The sequence below is a fragment of the Branchiostoma belcheri genome, unplaced genomic scaffold, assembly GCF_001625305.1.
Source record: "Branchiostoma belcheri isolate BF01 breed outbred unplaced genomic scaffold, Haploidv18h27 scaffold591, whole genome shotgun sequence".
Classification (NCBI taxonomy): Eukaryota; Metazoa; Chordata; class Leptocardii; order Amphioxiformes; family Branchiostomatidae; genus Branchiostoma; species Branchiostoma belcheri.
The window spans coordinates 4165-26090 of NW_017804233.1; the positions used below are offsets into that span (position 1 = coordinate 4165).

The 21926-nt window shown below is 42.2% G+C and overlaps 2 protein-coding genes across 2 annotated transcripts; both read left to right on the forward strand.

Annotated features, from left to right (window-relative positions):
• The first annotated feature begins 7590 nt into the window (after nucleotides 1-7590).
• Nucleotides 7591-10639, forward strand: LOC109482165 (cartilage matrix protein-like). Its single transcript, XM_019784864.1, has 6 exons — nucleotides 7591-7609; nucleotides 7803-7955; nucleotides 8171-8270; nucleotides 8514-8701; nucleotides 9108-9260; nucleotides 9567-10639. Exons 1-6 carry the CDS (start codon nucleotides 7591-7593, stop codon nucleotides 9683-9685), a joined length of 732 nt encoding a protein of 243 aa, XP_019640423.1. The 3' UTR covers nucleotides 9686-10639.
• Nucleotides 10640-15930: 5291 nt separating this feature from the next.
• LOC109482166 (multidrug resistance-associated protein 5-like) lies at nucleotides 15931-21424 on the forward strand. Its single transcript, XM_019784865.1, has 11 exons — nucleotides 15931-16011; nucleotides 16245-16326; nucleotides 16884-17061; nucleotides 17445-17736; nucleotides 18214-18303; nucleotides 18531-18720; nucleotides 18931-19090; nucleotides 19352-19430; nucleotides 19547-19665; nucleotides 20057-20216; nucleotides 20801-21424. Exons 1-11 carry the CDS (start codon nucleotides 15931-15933, stop codon nucleotides 20966-20968), a joined length of 1599 nt encoding a protein of 532 aa, XP_019640424.1. The 3' UTR covers nucleotides 20969-21424.
• Nucleotides 21425-21926: the final 502 nt, after the last annotated feature.

Consider the following 21926-nt stretch of genomic DNA (forward strand, 5'->3'; position numbering starts at 1 on the left):
TAAAATTGAGAGTGGGTTGTTACGTTCACAGTAACGTACGTACTACCGAACCTGCCCATGACACGTTTAGACTATTTTACGCATTGCGCATGCTGTGATTCTGTATGTTTGGTATCCTTGGCCAGAATCACCTACAAGCTGACAAATAGAGAAATGATAAGCAGGACTGTGATAATTTGGAGAACTATAAGATAATGAGGCGCCAAAAGAAGGGACAACGTTTCCATTTTTTGCTTTGTTTGTTGTTGAAATTTTGCACACAGCGATGGTAGATAATAACATCAAGGACGACGGGTTTTCGAATTAGTTCTAGTTCAATTGCCTGGGTCCGGGGTTAGTCTAAAACTATCTGTACATGACGGAGGACTGGTTATTTGGATAATCAAATATGTAGCATCTACGTATTTGTCCTCTTTGTTTGTTGTTTGTTTCGCATAACCGGTAAACCGCCTTCAGGCGTAACACACCAGTTTTGTACATGTTCGCACATGTACAAGCTGCGTAAGACCGGACTGTAAGTTTTGAACCACTCACACCGGGAAGATCCCCTACTCTTTTCGATAAGTGCGGTGGGTTCTTTAACGTGCGTGGGGTGTGGCTCTCCCAAACACGGGACCTCCATTTAACGTCCTATCCGAGGGACGTCCCTAACCGAAGCTAGGTACTCATTTTCACCTGAGTGAAGTGAGGAAAGTCGTGTAAAGTGCCTTTCCCAAGGGCACAAGATCGGTGACATGGGCAGGGTTCGAACCCACAACCTCTGGGGTGTGAGCCGAACGCGCTACCGACTGCGCCACACGACCCCACCATGTCGTGTACTCACCGAGGACTTTTAAATATGTTCCGCATAAGTGCCTGTCGTGTTTCTTACTAATTAGTGAGTGACGCATGAAGCTACCTTGGTCTCCTTGGTACCGATGCTCTCCTTTCTTATGCAGATTAGTTAGACGTCAGAGAAGTTCGACGGATGTTCCAAGCTCAGTCATCAGCAGTTTTTAGCTACTTGTTGGTGGCGCAATACGCCCGAGTACAAAAGACAAGATTCTTTAGCGATAGGTGCACTAACGATATTTTTCTGACATTGAAACCTGTACTGGTCCATACCAAAATGATCAACAACTGGTGGTGGGCAATACTACTTTTTGTAGAACTGTGCAATGGACCTTCTTTCGTGTTGGCAGGTAAGAAGTGACGGTTGATTTTTTCATGAGCTTTCTCACTGTAGTTTATGAGCATAACAGACGTGAATTTAGTCCCATGTACCGTGGTTAAAAAGATAGATTCTAGTTTTAGAAATCAACTATAGTGTTTTGTTTAAGGCTTTATCACTGAGAATGTTTGCCAGTGACTTAGATCAATTGAATGTCATATGATCATGGCAAGACTGAGAGACCAATTCTCAGTGTGATCTCCAACTTGATATACCTGTAGACAGCCCAAAGCAAAATACGCGACGTCAGCGAATTTAGAAAATACTTAAATATTCACCGTAGGTAAACATAGGTGTTAAAGAGGCAATATATGAAAGAATGTACAACCCCATCCTCAACAGGGAAGGGGGGCTACGGGTCGATCTTTCCGGCACTTGGGATTTGGCACTCCCAGCTCCGAGGACAGACAACACTTAAACTCCTGTTCTACATAACAGGAGCTCTCTGACTAATTTGCATTATCTTGTCTTGACTTGTCTGACTTTTGTTCCATTTTCGACTTCCAAAAAATTTGTCTTCACTTTATTTGCATATCAATCAATAGTTTGTGCTTATAAACCTGCATTTCCCTCTGGTCTCTCAGTCACTGACGAAAGCTAGTGGATACTAGCTGAAACGTCTGACGTTTTCAAAATCATATCCAGTTGCTTAAGTAACTGCTTTTTGGCGTATTCACCATACTGGCACAAGTTTGATATTACCGTAATTCAAGTTGAAGCAGAACTGACATGGCGGAAATGAATCGAAATGTATATAAACTTATGATTAAAGATGGCTTCCATCAAAGTTCTGTTTGTATTAAGGAAGTAAAATTGAGAGTGGGTTGTTACGTTCACAGTAACGTACGTACTACCAAACCTGCCCATGACACGTTTAGACTATTTTACGCATTGCGCATGCTGTGCTTCTGTATGTTTGGTATCCTTGGCCAGAATCACCTACAAGCTGACAAATAGAGAAATGATAAGCAGGACTGTGATAATTTGGAGAACTACAAGATAATGAGGCGCCAAAAGAAGGGACAGCGTTTCCATTTTTTGTTTTGTTTGTTGTTGAAATTTTGCACACAGAGATGGTAGATAATAACATCAAGGACGACGGGTTTTCGAATTAGTTCTAGTTCAATTGCCTGGGTCAGGGGTTAGTCTAAAACTATCTGTACATGACGGAGGACTGGTTATTTGATTAATCAAATATGTAGCATCTGCGTATTTGTCCTCTTAATGTCGTGTACTCACCGAGGACTTTTAAATATGTTCCGCATAAGTGCCTGTCGTGTTTCTTACTAATTAGTGAGTGACGCATGTAGCTACCTTGGTCTCCTTGGTACCGATGCTCTCCTTTCTTTGATCCTTGCCAAATGGACGTCTACCTTCGATTGATGACGTCGATTTATATATATGTTGAACCTAGAAAGCCTGCACTGTATGAAAAACCACGTTTCCAAGAGTTTCCAGTCCCGCACACGCTCGTGAAATTCGCCGTGTCCTGGTCGCGTCCATGGATTTCCGGGCTCCGCGTGTACGGCCCCGGATATTTCCTTACACTCCCGGATTCGTGCTCGCCGTGCACGTGCAAGGAAATTTACGCCCCGCACACTTGGCGTGTGTTGGGGAGCGGCTAACAATAAGGGGTAATTAGGTACTGCGTGTATTCATGTTTCAGGTGATAATTACTTGAACCAAAGTTGCCAGCACTTTAATCTAAGCAAATTAGATATAGAATGATCAAGGATTGTTAATACAACATTTGAACCTATGCGTCCTTGGCTTGATTTGTCGTGATGTCGTCCATACGACAAAGCACATTTGAGCGTAGGGCGCCCCGACGCTGGGGTTATATGACCTACTCGGTCAAAATGACCTAAATCTACACTCCGGTCTAAATCTGAATTTTTTTTATTTTGGAAATAATAGTTTATCCGTGAGGTTCATTACCATGATGTAATCAAACGCTTGACTAAAGGGGTTTGAACTAACATGACCTGATCAGTTTGCTATGATTTTTAGGTACATGTATGGGTAATAATATGCAAGCTTTACATTGTAGTTCGGTCGATGTGTATTGCGATGTGTCTGACATGGCGTCCGTTTATGTGAATAGCCTTTGTGTAAACAAAGGGAGAACTCACAGCGTCCCCACGCCTGGTAAAATACTGAAATCCAGCAAAACAAGTCAACCCTCATGACATTAATTGTGGATTTTGGATACATTTACAAAGAGTAAGGTTATGTTGGAGTTGAAGTGCGGTTTTATTTCACTTAGTGAGCGACAAGTTGTGTAATTCTAGAACGAATAAAGCCATGTAATCATGACGAATTAGAATTATGAAGATCATTTGTCTGCCTTGAAATAAATACATTCACACAATCAGAAACATCCTATCATCCAAGTGTTCAGACTGCACAGGTGATTTAACTTAAAACCTATCATATAAAAACAAGATGGTTGTAGTATTGAACGCGATCACGTGATTATATGACTGACGACCAATCCTACCTCGCTCTCGCCGGGACCAGCCAATAAGAGACGCGATGCTTTGTTTTGGTGGGTCGTTTGAATCTTGCTTTGTCACAACGACGGTTTGCTTTTTCAAAACACGTTTGTCTCGGCTTGCAAAGATTACTAGTATGTTCCTGAACTAAAATGGCGTCAAACATTCCGTTCTGTTACTTCGTTTTCGCAACGGAAGAAATGACTCTACTACATTGAAAGGACAACACCGCAACGAACCAGCAAACCGACAGGAGGAAGGGTAAGCTAAAACAAGGATACTATTATATATACGGCACTATCGTTACATATATCTTAAACATGTTGTTTAAAAAACTTGGCTAAGTTGTGCCTACGGCAGAAATATTTATTTTGGCAAGAAGTGTACACTATTTTTTTACTGATTAATAACATAGTTTATTATTTCTACTTAGAAGTACATCGATATAGTTTGTATGTTGCTCAGAACATATGTACTTTTTTCAGGCGCGGATTTGGGATACTTTGAGACGATTTGAAGAAACTTTATCGCCAGGCTGTCGGAGAGCTCAGAAAAGAAAGAAAGAAAAGCGACTGCAGTCACACAGAAGAGGGTGAGTCTATGCAAATGTATATCTTTGCATACGAAGGCCGACAAGGCTCTTGACAATTTGAATTGTTTTCATTACCGAGGGAAATGTTGTGTTTGTATTGTTCCCATGATTACAATGAAAAGAAACAAGTAGACGTTGATGCTTGATGAATGGAGCCTTTTCACCTGGACAAAATTGTTGCTGTCTGACGTTAAAAACATTCGTTAAAAATGATAAATGACTTCTCCTCGAAATGTGTCCATACAGACGTCCGCATCTTTGCCAGGCTTGTTTATAAAACGTCTAGTACATGTACACGTAACTTCAAATGAAATTCAAAAATGCCTTCGACTTTTGACTTAGATTTTCGTTTTTCCATGTCCTGCAGGCCAGGCTGGAGGCAAACAGGCAGACTGCACACCCAGGCTCAGATCTAAAGGCGAGGGTGCTGTGTTAAAGCGCCCGGCAGGCTCCGACGACCCAGGCCGGCCCCGCTGCACTCCCGCCCGGGGTGCACCCCGCGCCCAGCACGCCGCTCCGGCCTGACTGCGATCACAACCGACACCAACACCACGCCATCCCGCAGACAGACATGGGGCAGTTTGTCCTTCCAGGATGAAAACATTTCGCTATGGTCCCCTGAAGAAGGGGGGGGGGCATACCTCCTGGCCTTCAATCTACAACTAAGCCTCATTTTGTAGAGGCGACAACGCAAACTTTACGAAACCGACAGCTTGTCTTTAACGACATTGTAAATTGAATACGTGTTCATGTAATTAATTTCTGAGCAAATGATCTTTTTTTGTAATGACGTGATATTGTTTTCTGCCAAGCCTCATTTAACTTCATGTTAGGTCTGCCATTATGTTTTTGCTACACGTACATGTATTTTGAAGAACTTTGTTTGAGGCCTTCTTTGTTTATTGAAAATTTAGTCTTTTGACTGTTTGTGTAAGCGCCATTCACTTTCATGATCTGAGGGCTATTTTCCTCTTTTAACCTGATGATATGTCAGTATTAGTTACTTTTTGACATTTTTTGCTAAAATGGACTTCTATTTGGAGGTGACTGTGATGAGATGTGATGTTAGTTTACTTTTTAAAGTTAGAGAAATCTGTTAATTACTAGTAATTTCTGAGTTTACACCGGGTCCAACGATTTTAAAAGTCTAGTCCCTGGAAGGCTAGTTCGGGAAAAAGCTATTGTTTCTATGTTTCGGCTACACATTTTTGTAAAGTACCAGGCTACATTATTGTATAGTGTTAGCATAGTGCATAACGTGTATACACTATACATAGAGCGTTATTTTTGTCAGTCTGTAAATGGCGATCCTGTTTATACCAATAAAACGATGAATGAAGTATAAACATGTATTACTTTTTTTTATGAATGAAATGTGTTCCTAAAACATCGAAATGTGTCCCGGGAGCGGGGGAAGCGATTTCTCGGGAGCCGGGCAGCGAAGCCCCGGGAGCAGGAAGGGGGGTCCCCGTAGTGGGTGCAGTGGGGTCCCGAGAACGGGAACAGCAGGGCCCCGGGAATGGGACCAACGGGTCCCGGGAACGGGAGCAACCGGTCCCGAGAGCGGGGCGGGTTTTGGCCGGGGAGGGGGGGTGTAGTTACCGGCATGTCCGACCCGTACACGGCGAATTTCCGCTGCCGTGTGGAGAATAATTAGGTGATAATTGCCGCTAAATTATGCATATACCAGCAACGCACGGAGCGGTGTACTGCCATTTCCTGCCGTGTACGGGGATGTACAGGGATCGTGTCCGGGCATATAACGTCCAGTACACGACCTGCACACAAAAAGTGGTTCATTTCCGGGAGTGTACAGGGCATGTACGGGACTGGACACGTTTCGTGTGCAGGTCGGAAACCCCCGGGTTCTACCGGAAACCTAAAATATCCGGGAAAGTGTGCGGCAATTTCTCACACGGAAACTAGGGATTTTGTGCCGTGCTGCTAGGCAGGTTTGTCCCCAAAAAGATCGATTCGTCAACAAGAAATAGGCATCCTACTAAACGGAAGACATACATACATTAACCCTCAACAGTACACCTTCGCGGACTGATTAATCTGTACACCTGGGGTCTGCGCGGACCCCAGAGCAGTTTTTGTGTTGCCATGGCAACGGGTTTCTAGCAGGCAGTTTTTTTTAAATAGAAGTAATATTTGGTTTAAACATAAAAATTTTCTGAGTTTTATATTAAATTACACTTCTTTTCCAACATTAATAACATCTTACATAATTAAATATAAGTTAAATCATTTAATATGCATAGAATATGCTAATTTGATGACGTCATTGGTCAAAATCCAATATGGCGGACTATATTATTAGCTCTGACGTCATATGACGTCATAATTACACCAAAGTTATCAAAATTTAATTCTATTACTACACCATTCTGTGAAAACTTGGTAGACATACGATGAGTGCATAAAAACATATAAAAACGGAAATAAGGTAATGTATAAGAACGCCAGTGTATCCATTATGATCGAAAGCCGGCTGGGGTCCGCGCGGACCCCAAAAGAAAAATAGATATAATTTTTTTTATAAATGGTAGAAACGGAGTTTTCTGCACTGTATTGAGATACAACTTTGTGGGTGACAATTACCTGAAATTTCAGAAAAAAATTTTTAGAAACAAAAAAGATATTACAGAATATATAGTGCTGGGACCCCAGGTGTACTGTTTAGGGTTAAAGTTGTGTGTTTGTGATATAGATTGTTTCTGTTTGTACTTTCCCTTGCAGCGGTCCAATGTTCGGCTCGAGCGGCTCCATTAGGCGGAGCGGTGAGTCCTACCGGAGCGGTCTCCTACCCGAACGGGGTCACCTTCACCTGTTTCTCGGGATACACACTGAACGGCGTTGCTGCTTCGACGTGCCAAGCTGACGGAACATGGAGTAGTCCTGTTCCAAGATGCACAAGTAAGACGGGTTTGATTCTGACATGTAATTTCTAACAAAATGGAGTTTGTTACGCGCTCACAAGAACAAAAGAAATTTTGCACACAGCGATGGTAGATAATAACATCAAGGACGACGGGTTTTCAAATTAGTTCTAGTTCAATTGCCTTGGTCAGGGGTTAGTCTAAAACTATCTGTACATGACGGAGGACTGGTTATTTGGATAATCAAATATGTAGCATCTGCGTATTTGTCCTCTTTATGTCGTGTACTCACCGAGGACTTTTAAATATGTTCGGCATAAGTGCCTGTCGTGTTTCTTACTAATTAGCGAGTGACGCATGTAGCTACCCCAACATGCATGTAGCACAACCCCTGGCTTAACTCGGAATAAAATGGAGCTAGCCCGTCTAGGTAACGTTTCTAAGGCAAACGAAAGTAAGAAAGGTGTATTATACATAAACACATACGTACAGGAGCATTAGCATGTGGCGTGTATGTGATTTGAAGTATTGAGTGTATGAAGATACACTCAACAATCGGTAACGTACCTTTCAAAATCAGAATCAGACACCAACAATTGAGTGTGCTGTGTTTCTGTTCCTAGCTAATGCTCCTAGCTTAGCCTCAGGTGCCGCTGACATCATGTTTGTGTTGGATGGCTCCTCTAGCGTCAACGCACAGGAATTTTCCGAGGCCTTGACTTTCATCAGCCAAGTTGTGGACGCTTTCGACATCGCTGCCGACTTCACACGCGTAGGTAAGTACGCACATCGTGACCAGTGGTATTTGACTAGTTCTAACCGGATAGTCCTATGAAAACAATTAAAAGTTGAAATATCAAAATTGACATTTAAGCTTTCTAGACAAAATTAAAATGCAAAGTAGTGCTTTTCGAACAGAACTATTGTGCTTGACAAAAAACTGATCAACGAATATCATATTTATCTATTTGAAACGTATTTTTTTATTCAGGTGTGATTCAGTTTACTCACCTGTTTGTGGAAGAATTCCCGCTAAACGCATACTCTGACAAGGCGTCTTTGCAACAGGCCATCAGCAGCATTGACCAAAGGTAAGGGAAACCAAGTGGTAGAGCGCAAGCTCGGATATATATGTTGGATAGTGTAAGAAACAGTAACTATTGTATTTGCGGTGGTATTTGGTGATCCGGCTCAATCTCAGTGTTCTACGCCTGTTTGTTTTCAACATAAGTGACTAGTTTTTAGTATTATGCACTTGAAATGCAAACTAACCATATAAGTAATGTAGTCACCCTTTTGGTTGAGTTATTCCTCACTTTTCCCTCTTCTTTCAGACCAGGTGGGACTCTCATAGCCCCGGCCATTAACTACCTGATCGACACAAGTTTTACGGTAGCCAAAGGGGCGCGGCCTCTATCAGAGGGGATCCCCAGGATAGCGATTTTTATAACGAACGGGCCAGCGTTTGACCATCCGCCAGATACTACGATAGACCCGGCAATATCTGCCTTACAAGCATCTAGTAAGACATTCTAACATTGTAAAAAGATATTTTGTCTAATTTAAAGTTTCTAGGAAGGGACCAACTTTGATAGTCGCCATTACAATACACCGTATTGTACCAGCTTTTTCAATTTGATACATGTAAGGTATCAATTCTAGGTATCATCTATCAGTTTCTATTTTTTGGAGTTGATAAGCCTCTACCAGGCTTCGGAAGGCGGCTGGAAAGAGTAGAAATCGGCCAAATAGATAGAGAGATAGGATGCCAAGGGAGTTGGTCTGTTGGAGAGAACAGTTTGCTACATGTATCTCTCTATTTGGCCGATTTCTACTCTTTCCAGCCGCCTCCCGAAGCCTGGTAGAGGCTAGGAGTTGCTTGTATTACTCATAATAACAACTGTGCTTGTTTCTTGGACATGTTTTAGCCATAATTCCATTTTCCATTGGCGTGGGCGATGCCGCGTACGCGGACCAACTGTTAGCAGTGGCCGGGGATCCAAATCGGGTGTACCATGTCGGCAGTTACTCTGTCATCGACAACATCCGGGTGCCCTTGTTGTGGGGAGTGAGGGAGATAAGTGAGTATATTAGTATATTTCATGCTCATGCTAGATCTGAAACAATGTGTACCAATCATCATTGGTTGTCTGGCTGGCTGGCTGGTTGGTTGGTTGGCTGGTTGGCTGGCTGGCTGGCTGGCTGGCTGGCTGGCTGGTTGGTTGGTTGGTTGGTTGGTTGGTTGGTTGGTTGGTTGGTTGGTTGGTTGGTTGGTTGTGCAAGTAACTAGTCTAACCTATCTGCATGATTGAGAATAAACCAGTAAGAAATTGTATATTTTACTGCTACTATCAACCAACAACAATGTATCATACCCTTTGCTGCAGTTGAGTTACCGTCATCACCAAGGCCAGAACTCCCACTGACGTCACGACCGCCGACCATGGCACCTGCCAGCACACAGCGTCGGAGTACAAAGAAACTGTCGACACTAAGAGCAACTTGAAATCGCGAGGTTTCGCTTAGACTACGTACGTCAGTTGGTTTGCATCTTTAACTCCTGTTCAATTTCGGATTGCTGAGTTAACTAGTTACTTATTTAGTTTGTTAGTGAAGTCACCCTCTGTACAATTTCGAAGTTATGTTAGGTAGTTAGTTAGTAAAGTTAGCTTAAGTCAGGTAGTTAGTTAGTTAAGTTAATGATGCGGGAGCACATCACATCAAATATGAATCTGGGAAAAATTGTCCGCATGGAAATTTTTTGTAATTAGAAACAACAACAAGATTTCGTTCGGCCCACAAACCACGTGACCGCTCCCCCACGTGACCTTCGAACTTTCTCAGTTTGTTCTGTTTTCTGGGGGAGACGGTTCATGTTTTCGGTCCGCTCCGTTTGAATTTTGACCCACCACCTCCCCATCACCACCTTAGCTATAGTGATAGTATATATACTGGTATGAGGTTAACTGTTGATAAGTTTGATATATGGTTACTTGAATGTTCCTTGAACTTGAACTTACTGAATGGCGTTTTTCTTTGGAAAGTATACATTACACTTTCCCGTTTCAGGCCACATCTGCGTGTTTTATCTTGATTGATAGATAATTTGTAACATTTATATTCATATCCTTCTAGAAATGAGGTATTTGATTGTCTGCATCTTTCCAATATATAACAAGCCCCAAGTTCTAATTAAAACATACAATACTGTACCGTTTTATTTACAAAATTCTCTTGTTGTTGTTTGGTGCCATTAGTTACTTCTGTTTACGTGCATGAGACTTTTGACAAGGTTGTGTTATAAAATCACCCATTAGGATTCAGCAATGGTAAAGTATCAGCCGTGAGTCTGCCACTGAGAGGTGTTTACATCTGATTCAGTAGGGACCAGGCTAAAGCTTTGGTCCCAATTGGAAAAGGGGCCCTGCCGGGTAGTCCCCGGGCTGTTTTGGGGCACTTTCGGGCGATTCCCCTTAAATACATTAGATACTATAATAATTACTTTTGGTTAGTTACAGAATCATTTATTATTATCTTTAGCATACAAGAATTGTAAATAAAGAAGAAACAAAATGCTTAACCTATCCCAGAATACAGAACAATAAAAACACTGGCTTGCCATGCTCTCCCTGGTAGTGTGAAACTTTAGTTGGCAGCTATATAAAAATATCACATGATTTTATTTTATAATTTCCAACATGTAATCACAAGACGTGGTGACGACACACTCAAGTTTTTCAAACTTATATTAATGTCGCCACCAACACAGGGGGTAATACAATACTCATTTTCACCTGAGCGAAGTGAGGAAAGTTGTGTAAAGTGCCTTTCCCAAGGGTACAAGATCGGTGGCATGTCAGGACTCGAACCCGGGATCTCTAGGTTCCGAGTCGAGCACTCTGCCGCTACGCCACACGACCCCACTGGCAATTGCAACTATGACATTGCTACTATTACATTGCTACTACACTAATTTGTACTACCGGTATTACATTCTCTACTGTTCTACAAAGTACAAAGCCGCAGTCTGATTTGACACTACAATTACAAGCCATGTTTCTAAACACAACGATTAAAATTCTGCTAAAGAAAACATTTTCAAGTTGAATGAATGCAAATGTAAAGTAGAACAAGAGTTCCGCGATCTCATACCTTCGCCAAGTGATGTTAACCCTTGCGGTTGACGAATTATACAATGTAATCATCGATTTTATAAATAAGAGCCTCATTTGCATGGATTATATCAGTTGATCATATTCAATCTCCACCCAATGACAGCCTTATTTTAACAAAAAGACTATTACAGCACTTCTTCATAGATTATGCAAATGAGGTCATGATTTGAATAAATTATGTTTATTGATGTTCAGCTTCACTTAACTTCCAAATGTGGCAAGTATGAAATTCCCAACAGTTACAACTATGAAATTATAAAAAATGTCCATTAATTATGCAAATTAGGTCCTCATTTACATAATCTATATTCTCAGATATTTTATCTCGTTCTCAAGTGGATGTCACAAGTGTTTCATAGTACTATTATCGAACAAAACAGATTTATAGAATTTCCTCATTAATTATGCAAATTAGCTCCTGATTTGCATAATTGCCATCTGATTATGTCAAGCATCACTTCAACTACCTACATACTAAAGATCAAAACAATCCGTCAACCGGTTCTTGGGTTATCATCCTTCGAAATGTTTGCAACAAATGCTCCTGCAGTTCCAGAACAAGCCGCTAGGGGACCCAAACTCATGTCACTTCTTCCCTACCTCAAGAGCTATGTACCAGCCAAAATTCGTGACCCTAGCATGTTCAGGAGGATAGTGGCAGTGGAGATGAGGTGTTACAGAATACTCTTAAATGTAACGTACAAGGACCACGTTACAAACACAGAAGTCAGGAACATCATTAAACAAGCTACCGGAAGAAAACACCTTGAAGATCTCCTTAGCATTATTAAGAGAAGAAAGTTAAAATGGTACGGTCATGTGACGAGAAGTAAAGGCCTATCCAAAGTTATCCTACAAGGAACAGTACCAGGGAAGAGAAAGAGAGGGAGACAGAGGAAGAAATGGGACGACAACGTCAAGGAGTGGACCGGCTTGCCCCTTGCCAGCGCCCAAGCGCTGGCTCATGACAGGGAGGGATGGAGGAAGGCAGTGTGCTCAGCCACTAGGTGCCCCCACGACCACCCCCGGTCAAGGGACCGGTAAGACGGTAAGAAGCATGTTCAGATCACGAGATATCAAAACCAGAAGTTCTGCTGCAGTACCTAGGAAAGCCGCCATGGGGCCCAAAATCTAATCATTTCTAGGTCTCATGAAGACCTACCCACCTATCAAGTTTCATTCCAATCCATCCACGTCTTCTCGAGTTATCTTGCTAAACCACACATACACAAACACACAGACAAACGCTACTGAAAACATAACCTTCTTGGCGAAGGTAATAACAACTACAAGGCACTTTGATGCAATTTTGAAAGCCACTTACAAGTAACAGAAGTTCGTTGGTATGATTCTTTATTGAGTAGGCCTCGAAACCTGGGCTATTAACACAGCTAAAGTATTAGGCCAACAAACTGCTACGCTTATTGCAACTTTACAAGGACAAATCCTTGCCCAGCATTATTCCAAGTTGATTGTATAGATGGCATCCTCTGAAAAACACAAAAGGTGATGCGAGCGTGCAAATAAAAACAGTTTTGGGGGTTGCCTTCTTGGTGAAATGTATGTTGTCATGAAGTTTGAAAAAAGGACTACCGGTAAACATAGTATGGAGAATAACAGACTCTTCATTTTCATTTCTTACCGGTTTCTTTTTTACCTTCGCCAAGAAGGTTATGTTTTCAGTAGCGTTTGTCTGTCTGTGTGTGTGTGTGTGTGTGTGTGTGTGTGTGTGTGTGTGTGTTTGTTACCTTCGCCAAGTAAGGTTATGTTTTCAGCAGCGTTGTTGTGTGTGTGTGTGTGTGTGTGTGTGTGTGTGTGTGTGTGTTTGTGTGTGTATGGTTTAGCAAGATAACTTGAGAAGCAGTGGATGGATTGGAATGAAACTTGGTAGGTGGGTAGGTCTTCATGAGACCTAGAAATGATTAGATTTCGGGCCCCCTGGCGGCTTTCCTAGGTACTGCAGTAGAACTTCCGGTTTTGATATCTCGTGATCTGGACATGCTAGGGTCACGACTTTTGGATGGCAGATAGCTCTTGGGATAGGGAAGAAGTGACATGAGCTTGGGTCCCCTAGCAGCTTGTTCTGGAACTGCAGGAGCATTTGTTGAAAAATTTTCGAGGGAGGATAACTCAAGAACCGGTCGACGGATTGTCGTGATTCTTGGTATGTAAGTAGTTGAAGTGATGCTTGTCATAATCAGATGACAATTATGCAAATCAGGAGCTAATTTGCATAATTAATGAGGAAATTCTAGAAATCTGCTTTGTTCGATAATAGAACTATGAAACACTTCTGACATCTACTTGAGAACGAGAAAAAATATCTGAGGATATAGATTATGTAAATGAGGACCTAATTTGCCTAATTAATGGCAAATTTTTATAATTCTTTAGCTGTAACTGCTGGGAATTTCATACTTGCCACATTTGGAAGGTGAACATCAATAAACATAATTTATTCAAATCATGACCTCATTTGCATAATTTATGAGGAAGTGCTATAATAGCCTTTTTTTTAAGATAAGGCTGTCATTGGGTGGAGAATATGATCAACTGATATAATCCATGCAAATGAGGTGCTTATTTACAAAATCAATGATTGAAATTGTATACTTCGTCAACCGCAAGAGTTAACATCATTTGGCGAAGGTATGAGATCGTGGAACTCTTGTTTGTGTGTGGTTTAGCAAGATAACTCGAGAAGCAGTGGATGGATTGGAATGAAACTTGGTAGGTAGGTAGGTCTTCATGAGACCTAGAAATGATTAGATTTTGGGGTAGCGACTGTGGGAGCGGACGTAAACTAACCAGGATGGTACCCAGGCTAGGCCTCTTTGATCCCTCGTGCAAAAAACGTTTTTCGAAACTTTGTGTGAGTCCAATGTCTTGCGCTGGATATTGCAGTTCAAACTTGTTTCATACATTTTTTTTCCAGGTCGTTCCAGCGGCAGGACTCCGTCCGTGGTTCGGTGAACCTGAATCGGTCCTACAGTATCCGCTCCGTACACAGCACGGCGAGCGAGACGGCCGGGCACATCGAGGAACCGCCCGAGAGGGAAGACTTCGACCCGGAACCAGAGGGAAAGAAAGAAGAGGGAGACCCCCAAAGTAATCCAAACTTCCATCTCAATATTTCATGAGAAAAGGACAAGGACTAATCATAGGGAAGAATATTCTTTCCTATGATTAGTCCTTGTCCTTTAATTGCGTCAAAATGAAAGCATCACCAAATGTAACTCCAAAGAAACACTTCTTGGGATATAGTTATGATTTCTATATGATAACTTTGTATGTCTGCACGTATGTAACGTACAGATAGATATGATTTGCTGGAACATTTAAATGTGTTAACTGTTGTCTTTATTTCTTGCCACCAGGGCTAGTAACGAAAGAGGAGAAGTACAAAGGCACGGTGGCCTGGGGGACGTACTGGTCCTATGTCAGGGCCGGTAGAGGTAAGCCATATTCTTTTTCTAGACGTTGCTATTAACGCTCGTTTTTCCTTTACAAGAAGCTGGTAGAAAATCTAAACGGTAGTATTACACAGCATCAATAGGGGTGATCGTCAGGTAACAGACAAAAAAAATTAGCAACAACATAATACTTAAAAGTTACCGCAAGTACCACATAGTTTTGATGTACATTTTCAAATATCACCTACGATCCTTCGGATGTTGTCTTTAATAATAATGTTACCGATCACTGTGTTCTGCAGGTATAATCGCCTGTTGCTTCACGATGCTTCTCTTCATCCTGAACTTCAAGGTCTTCATGGTCTTCAGTAACTGGTGGCTCAGCTACTGGGTCAACCAAGGAAGCGGGGTGTGTACATTGGATTACTTCATTAAAATACAATATATTCTGTAATGTATCTCTTGTTCTAAGTTTAAATGTTTGGTCCTCCTACAGTAACGTGCATAGTCACCAACGTTAACCATTTCAAGATGAATGACCGACTGAATTCGGTCATATGACGCTATGGAAACACGACACTAGGCAACGGTTACTTTTTTGCAGACATCCGGAAATCGATGTTGTCCCCCGTTCCTATCTGGAACCTCAACCAATTGCCTTCCTTGTTTCTTTGCTGTAGGTGCCATACAACCAATCGGACCCGAGCACAGTCAACATCACCAGTAACCCGAAGTTGAACTTCTACATCCTGATCTATGGCATGAATCTGGTGGCATTGCTGTTTACTGCAGTCATCAAGGGCTTCTTCTACGTCAAGGTAAGGACTTGTTTAAAGTAATTAAAACCTTTGATCCAACACAAAGAAGTTCTCTCACCTAGAGCTTTCCACCAGTCACTCTAGTCTTCCTCAGTAGACTGACCCAGTGAGACTTCTCACGTGCTTCTTTGATGTGTGACGTCAACACTGGGTCAAATGTATCTGGTAGACGATGTCGGCCCCCGTCGCTGTTAAGTGAAGGGTGATGGGCCCTGATGTAAATAGTCTCTTTCACCCCTCTCAGGAAATATTAAAGACCTGTATAGAGAAACACAATCCTACGTCTAAGGATTACATGTACTGATAGTTAACACAGTTATGGCTAGCTGATTTTTTTTATGGAAGATGTTAAATGATGTTTGGCTTTTTCTTTCTAAGGGGACACTCGGAGCTTCTTCGTCGATGCACGACTCAGTCTTTGCCTCGGTAGGTCAATTTACGAAAATTGGTCATTTCATGTCTATATATGTCAATCAACTGTTCTTGCATGTCTAAACTGCATTCGTAATCATGTGTAACTACAAAAGCAAACTACACAGATGAGCAATTGAGATATAATATCCATGTAGTTTTGGTTCGTATATGGGTTTAGGATGTCAAAGGTGGATTTAAAAGTTGTATTTTTTTTACTAATTTAGCGTCTTTCCGTTCGTGAACAGATATTCCGTTGTCCCATGAAGATCTTTGACGTCACTCCCACTGGAAGGATCCTGAACAGGTTCTCGCGAGATTTGGACGAGAGTAAGTGACGTCACTGCCTTCTTCATGACCCCATATGGAAATCGCCACATTGCAATTGTTTCTGTGCAGATAAAAAACAAAACTAGAAAGGTAACATTTGCAATGCATAATGTCTACCTTCGCATATGGTCTGCTCTGTTTATTCTTCATCATCAGGTCGGGCGAATTACCCGGACCAAGTCCACTCTTTCTCGCCATGCCGCTCTGTCCGCCATTAACTGCCCTAGGTTTATTCTTACTCAAACACATTCATATGGTTGGACAGGAGTCTACCCCCCCTACTGTAAAAAATACAACATGATATAACCTAACACCAGTTACCATAGTGACAGACGGTCTGGTCCAGGTCATTAACCAGGTCAGAGGTCAGTGTTTGGAACGGAAGAAGAAACAGAGCACAGACAACATGTTTTCCTTCGGTAAACATAAATAAATCGTTATCAAACATAGAGATCTGCAGTTGTGGTTAAGAAATTAAAGCTATTTATCGTATTACTTCAATCTGTAACCATGATAGAATGTCATTTCTAAGAGATGTTTTGTTCTGTTCCCAACAGTTGACGTCCGCCTGCCCCTGACCATGCAGTTGTTCCTGGATAACATCTGGGTCGTGTTAGCCTCCATTCTGAACGTCTGTATCGTGTTCCCGTGGTTCCTCATAGCGCTGGTGCCTCTCGGCATCATGTTTGCCCTGGTCAACATCTTCTTCAGACACATCATCAGGGAACTGAAAAGGTGAGATGTTGATTAATTGATTGATTGATTGATTGGTTGGTTGATGGATTTACATAAACAATTGTTAACAGGTATCATCAAAACATGTTCAACAGTCACCAATATGCTACTGCATCATTTAGCCAAACGGATGCATACCAGAGCTGTTCGGTGAAGAGGTGTTTGTATGAATGTTTGTATGCATGAATGGACTCCTTTCCAAACTTTCCAAATACCGGCGCCATTTTGAAATCCGCTCTCGCGAGAGCACAATCTGGCGCGAGTCCGCGAGATTTTAAACGTGAGCGGTAAGAAATCATCAGTTTGCGATCGAGTGTAAACAATGGCGTATTAACTTATCACAGTTGTTATCCCATACCAACCCCGTCTTTTTTCCCCCAAAGATTCGACAACGTTCGGAGGTCCCCCTGGTTCTCCCACGTCACAGCCTCCATCCAGGGCCTCAGCACCATCCACGCCTATCACAAGAACAGCGACGTCATGGCCACGTTCACCACGCTCATGGACAAAAACAACGCCGCCTTCCTGATGTACCACTTCAGCACCCGCTGGCTGGCGGTCCGCCTCGACACCGTGTCCCTCTCCATCAACGTGCTGGCCGCGCTCATGGTGGTGGTGTTCCAGGGACAGATCCCGCCGTCCTGGGACGGGCTGGCGCTGTCGTATGCCATTCAGGTGAGCGGCAACAGTGCCACTAGTAAGGAACGGTAACTGTAGTAGTGCTGCTTGTTGTAGTGCTTTATAGTCCATTTAGTGCTATACGTAGTACTTGTTTGTAGTAACTGTAGTATCAACGATATGTTTAAGTGCACAATGTGGTAGTAGTAATACTAATTTAAAAGTAGTTAGCAGTCCTGGTTGTAGAATTTAATACTATACATGGTACTTGTTTGTAGTAATTGTAGTATCAACGGTAGATATTTTATATTAGTGCACAATGTAGTAGTAATAGTTATTACCAGTACTGGTTGTAGTATTTAGTACTATACGTAGTGGAGCAGCAGCAGCAGTAGTTGTAGTAGTAGTAGTTGTGGTGGTGGTGGTAGCGGCGGTGCGAGCACATGTACATGTAGTAGTGTTAGAAGTAGTAGTGGTAGTACTGTAAATCACATGACTAACGATAAGAACTGTATTTCCCGCGTGTTCCGCCAGACGTCAGGCCTGCTACAGTTGACCGTCCGGATGGCGTCAGAGACGGAGTCCAGGTTCACGTGTGTGGAGAGGATAACACACTATGCCGACGTACGTACTTCAACATTCTAGTCTGACTCCCACCAAAGAAACACTGAAAACAAAGTGACAAAACGTGCATTGATGCACAGTATAGTAATGACTGTGCCGTCTCTGTTGCAAATGTATCGGCAAATGTTGATTTCGTTTGTTTGATGATGATATGTCGTACGTTAACAACCACATTTAACCACATTCCTGTCAAGTCATTGCATAATACCTGGACTTTTCCCTCACAGAATCTGGAACAGGAAGTCCCAGAGCATATAAAAGAGTCGGACCCGGCTGAAAACTGGCCTGACCAGGGCGTTGTGCAGTTTGACCGGTACCAGATGCGCTATAGGGAGAGCCTGCCCTTGGTGCTGAAGGACGTTCAGTGCAACATCCGGCCCAGAGAGTCGGTGAGAATTGTGGGTAGAACGGGATCGGGTAAGGGAACACTTCCGCTTTTCCGTGTTTTTGTTTTTTCCATAAACTTTTTCCAATGACTCCCATTATATACTAGTGGTCGATAGTTATATGATATGATACGATACGATATGATATGATATGTATGACGAACAATTAACCATGTGCACAGCAGAAGAACGAAAACATTTTTGTACTCAGTTTCTCTTTGATGTAACTTGATATCATTAGGCAAGTCGTCACTGGGCGTTGTTCTGTTCCGATTGGTGGAGCCGACGGACGGGACCATCCTGATCGACGGGGTGGACATCAGCAAGATCGGTCTCCAGTCCCTCCGCAGCAAACTCTCCATAATCCCACAGGATCCGGTCTTATTTGTAGGAACTGTCAGGTACGTAGTGGAACCCCACTCTCTTTAAGAAATGGAACTACCCAAACTTCGAAGAAACAATTCCCAATTCTTGGGATTTTCACTTTTACAAAATCAGAACGGTTATGCATTTTATGTAGTATAGTTTTAACTACAAAAGAAATTATGCAAAATTTTATAGATATCGCTAAATATGAAAAGAATGACACTAAATCATTTTTTCTAGTTCTATGATTCAGTTCTATGATTGTCTGACTGATTGCGTGCCTTGTCCAAAATCAGGTATAATCTGGACCCGTTCAATCAGTACCATGATCCAGAGCTATGGCGTGCACTAGAGAGGACCTACATGAAGGATGCGGTAATAAACAATTCAGTCATTGATTAATTTGATTTCCAAATTTAATGATTTGATTGAGTCGATCCTTTTTAATTGATTTCGTTTCCTTAAAGACGCATTACTGTTCCTCCTCACAGATATCGGGGCTAGAGAAACAGTTAGAAGCTCCTGTGGTAGAAAACGGTAAAAACTTCTCAGTGGGTGAACGGCAGCTTATCTGTATGGCCAGGGCCTTGCTCAGGAACAGCAAGGTCATTGGCCAACCACGAGTCGGCCTGGTGTTGAATATAGTAATTAAGTCAGTAAGTGAGGCTTCAGTATTTTCTTTCTACAATTCCGAAATAGTCGTTACCAGGGCCCACGCGTGATCATATACACTTGGTCAGTATAAGTTTTACCACCTGCATTTACGTAATGTTTTGCATGGCTTTCTTTGCGTTGAGTGGGTGTCAGGATCACCATCTACACTTCATTTAGCAGAGACGTGGGACGTTACAAACGTCAGCAGTTTTGACTACAGGTCACCTGTTACTTGTGAATGTTTCCCTGCATTGATGATGAAGATTTAGGTAAGAGTTTCCGTTAACGTGCTTCTACGTAATGTCTTAAGACGAAAGTTGGGCTTTAATTGACTTTACCCTCCAATGTCTGCTTGACGAGGCAACAGCGGCCATCGACTCGGAGACAGACAGCCTGATACAGAAGACCATCCACGAGGCCTTCACAGACTGCACCATGTTGACCATAGCTCATCGACTCAACACTGTGCTGAACAGCGACCGTATTATGGTCATGGAGGATGGAAAGGTATGCTGTAGGTACATGTACTTGTGGGGGAAACTCTCTGCGTAAGTTAAAGAAGAGTAAGAGCCGGACGTGTGTGGAGAGTGTGTATAGGTGTGCGTCTATTTGTGCGCGTGTGCCTTTGTATGTGTGTGTGCGTGCTTATATGTGTGTTTGTATGTGCATGTATGTTACGTATGAGTGTGCATGCATATGTGTGTGTATGTCTCTCTCTCTCTCTCTCTGTGTATGTGTGCGTGCGTACATGTGTATGTGTGTGTGTGTGTGTGTGTGTGTGTGTGTGTGTGTGCCTGTGTGCCTGTGTGTGCACGTGTATGTTTGTGTGTGTATGTACTAATGTGTGTGCCTGTGTGTGTGTATACATGTGCGCTCACTTGTGTGTGTGTGTGTGTGTGTGTGTGTGTGTGTGTGTGAGTGAGTGAGTGAGTGAGTGAGTGAGTGAGTGAGTGAGTGAGTGAGTGAGTGAGTGAGTGAGTGAGTGAGTGAGTGAGTGAGTGAGTGAGTGAGTGAGTGTGAATGAGAGTGTTTGGCAGAGGCGGGGTAGTAGAAGTTGCCGATGTTGACATCTCTCCACACGTCTGTTCCAGCTGGTGGAATTTGACCCCCCAGCGGTTCTCATGTCCGACCCCAACTCACGCTTCAGTGCCATGATGGCGGCCGCCGGAAGTGACGTCAACAAATACCTCACAAACAACCCCCTACCGGATGTAGAAGAAAGCAGACGAAGAAGAGGATACGAAGTTGTAGATTACTAGTATGTTGTGGGACAAGTATTGTCGTCAGTTTGTATATCAGTCACCAAGGGTTTATATATTTTAATAAATAGTCCAGAGAAAAGACGTGTATCAACTTAGTGAGCATCTGTAACTTTTTCGTTTGTTTTAACTGTTCATCACCTATATTACTATGCAATATAGGCGATGCAGGTTTGTAACGTACAGTATCAAAACCAACAGGGACAGTATTATTACAGAAAATTTGTGAAGATGAATGAGATACTAAAGCGGCGAGTGCAATTATTATCCAGTGTTTTAACCGTAACTGTTACAACTAATCGTTAGTTTTTCCAGTGAACAGTCTATGAGCTGAACAAGTATATACATATATATATGTTGTGTTATTTTGTGGGAGGGAATAAGTAATGTCATTATTTATGTATACGGAGCTGTGTTACATTTTTGTATTTCTGTCATGCCTTAAAATGAGTTTTTTTTTGCGACTTTTAGATATACTTGTGCCATGATAACACCAAACAAAAAAGACAATGGATGGAATCGAAAGACCGCAATGTTTCTAATTGTTACCCTGTTGTTGAACAGTTATATCATTATCATACTCATTTCCACGATGTACTCAATATCTGTATTTCTGCTATTTTCAGAATTCTAATAAGGGTGCTGCTACAGACTTTAATATTTCTACATATCAAAGCCACACTGTCTTGATGGGCAATGTATGAATGTCAGGGATACTTCATACGGACCAAAATGATGAATAAACGTATATAGCGCTCATTCTGTGTCCCATTCTTCACTTTAGGTTGGATGGCTTTTGATCGTATACAGAAGAACTCCATAAATGAACCCCTTTAAATTAAGGACCAATACAAATGGAGTATTCTAATAGTTCGTTCACAAGGCCACGCCATGTATAGAAGTGGTTGTAATCAAGGTAGGATACATCGATTGATGTTGTTCACACATCTTTGGGCAA

Excerpts from the sequence above, each read along its gene's own strand:
- LOC109482165 (XM_019784864.1), top strand. Across the intron at positions 8,271-8,513 it reads ATCAGCAGCATTGACCAAAG|ACCAGGTGGGACTCTCATAG; the intron begins GTAAGGGAAACC and ends CTCTTCTTTCAG. Across the intron at positions 9,261-9,566 it reads GTGGGGAGTGAGGGAGATAA|TTGAGTTACCGTCATCACCA; the intron begins GTGAGTATATTA and ends CCTTTGCTGCAG.
- LOC109482166 (XM_019784865.1), top strand. The coding sequence starts at position 15,931 with ATGTTAAATGATGTTTGGCTTTTTCTTTCTAAGGGGACACTCGGAGCT. Across the intron at positions 19,431-19,546 it reads GGACCTACATGAAGGATGCG|ATATCGGGGCTAGAGAAACA; the intron begins GTAATAAACAAT and ends TCCTCCTCACAG. Across the intron at positions 19,666-20,056 it reads CTCAGGAACAGCAAGGTCAT|TCTGCTTGACGAGGCAACAG; the intron begins TGGCCAACCACG and ends TACCCTCCAATG.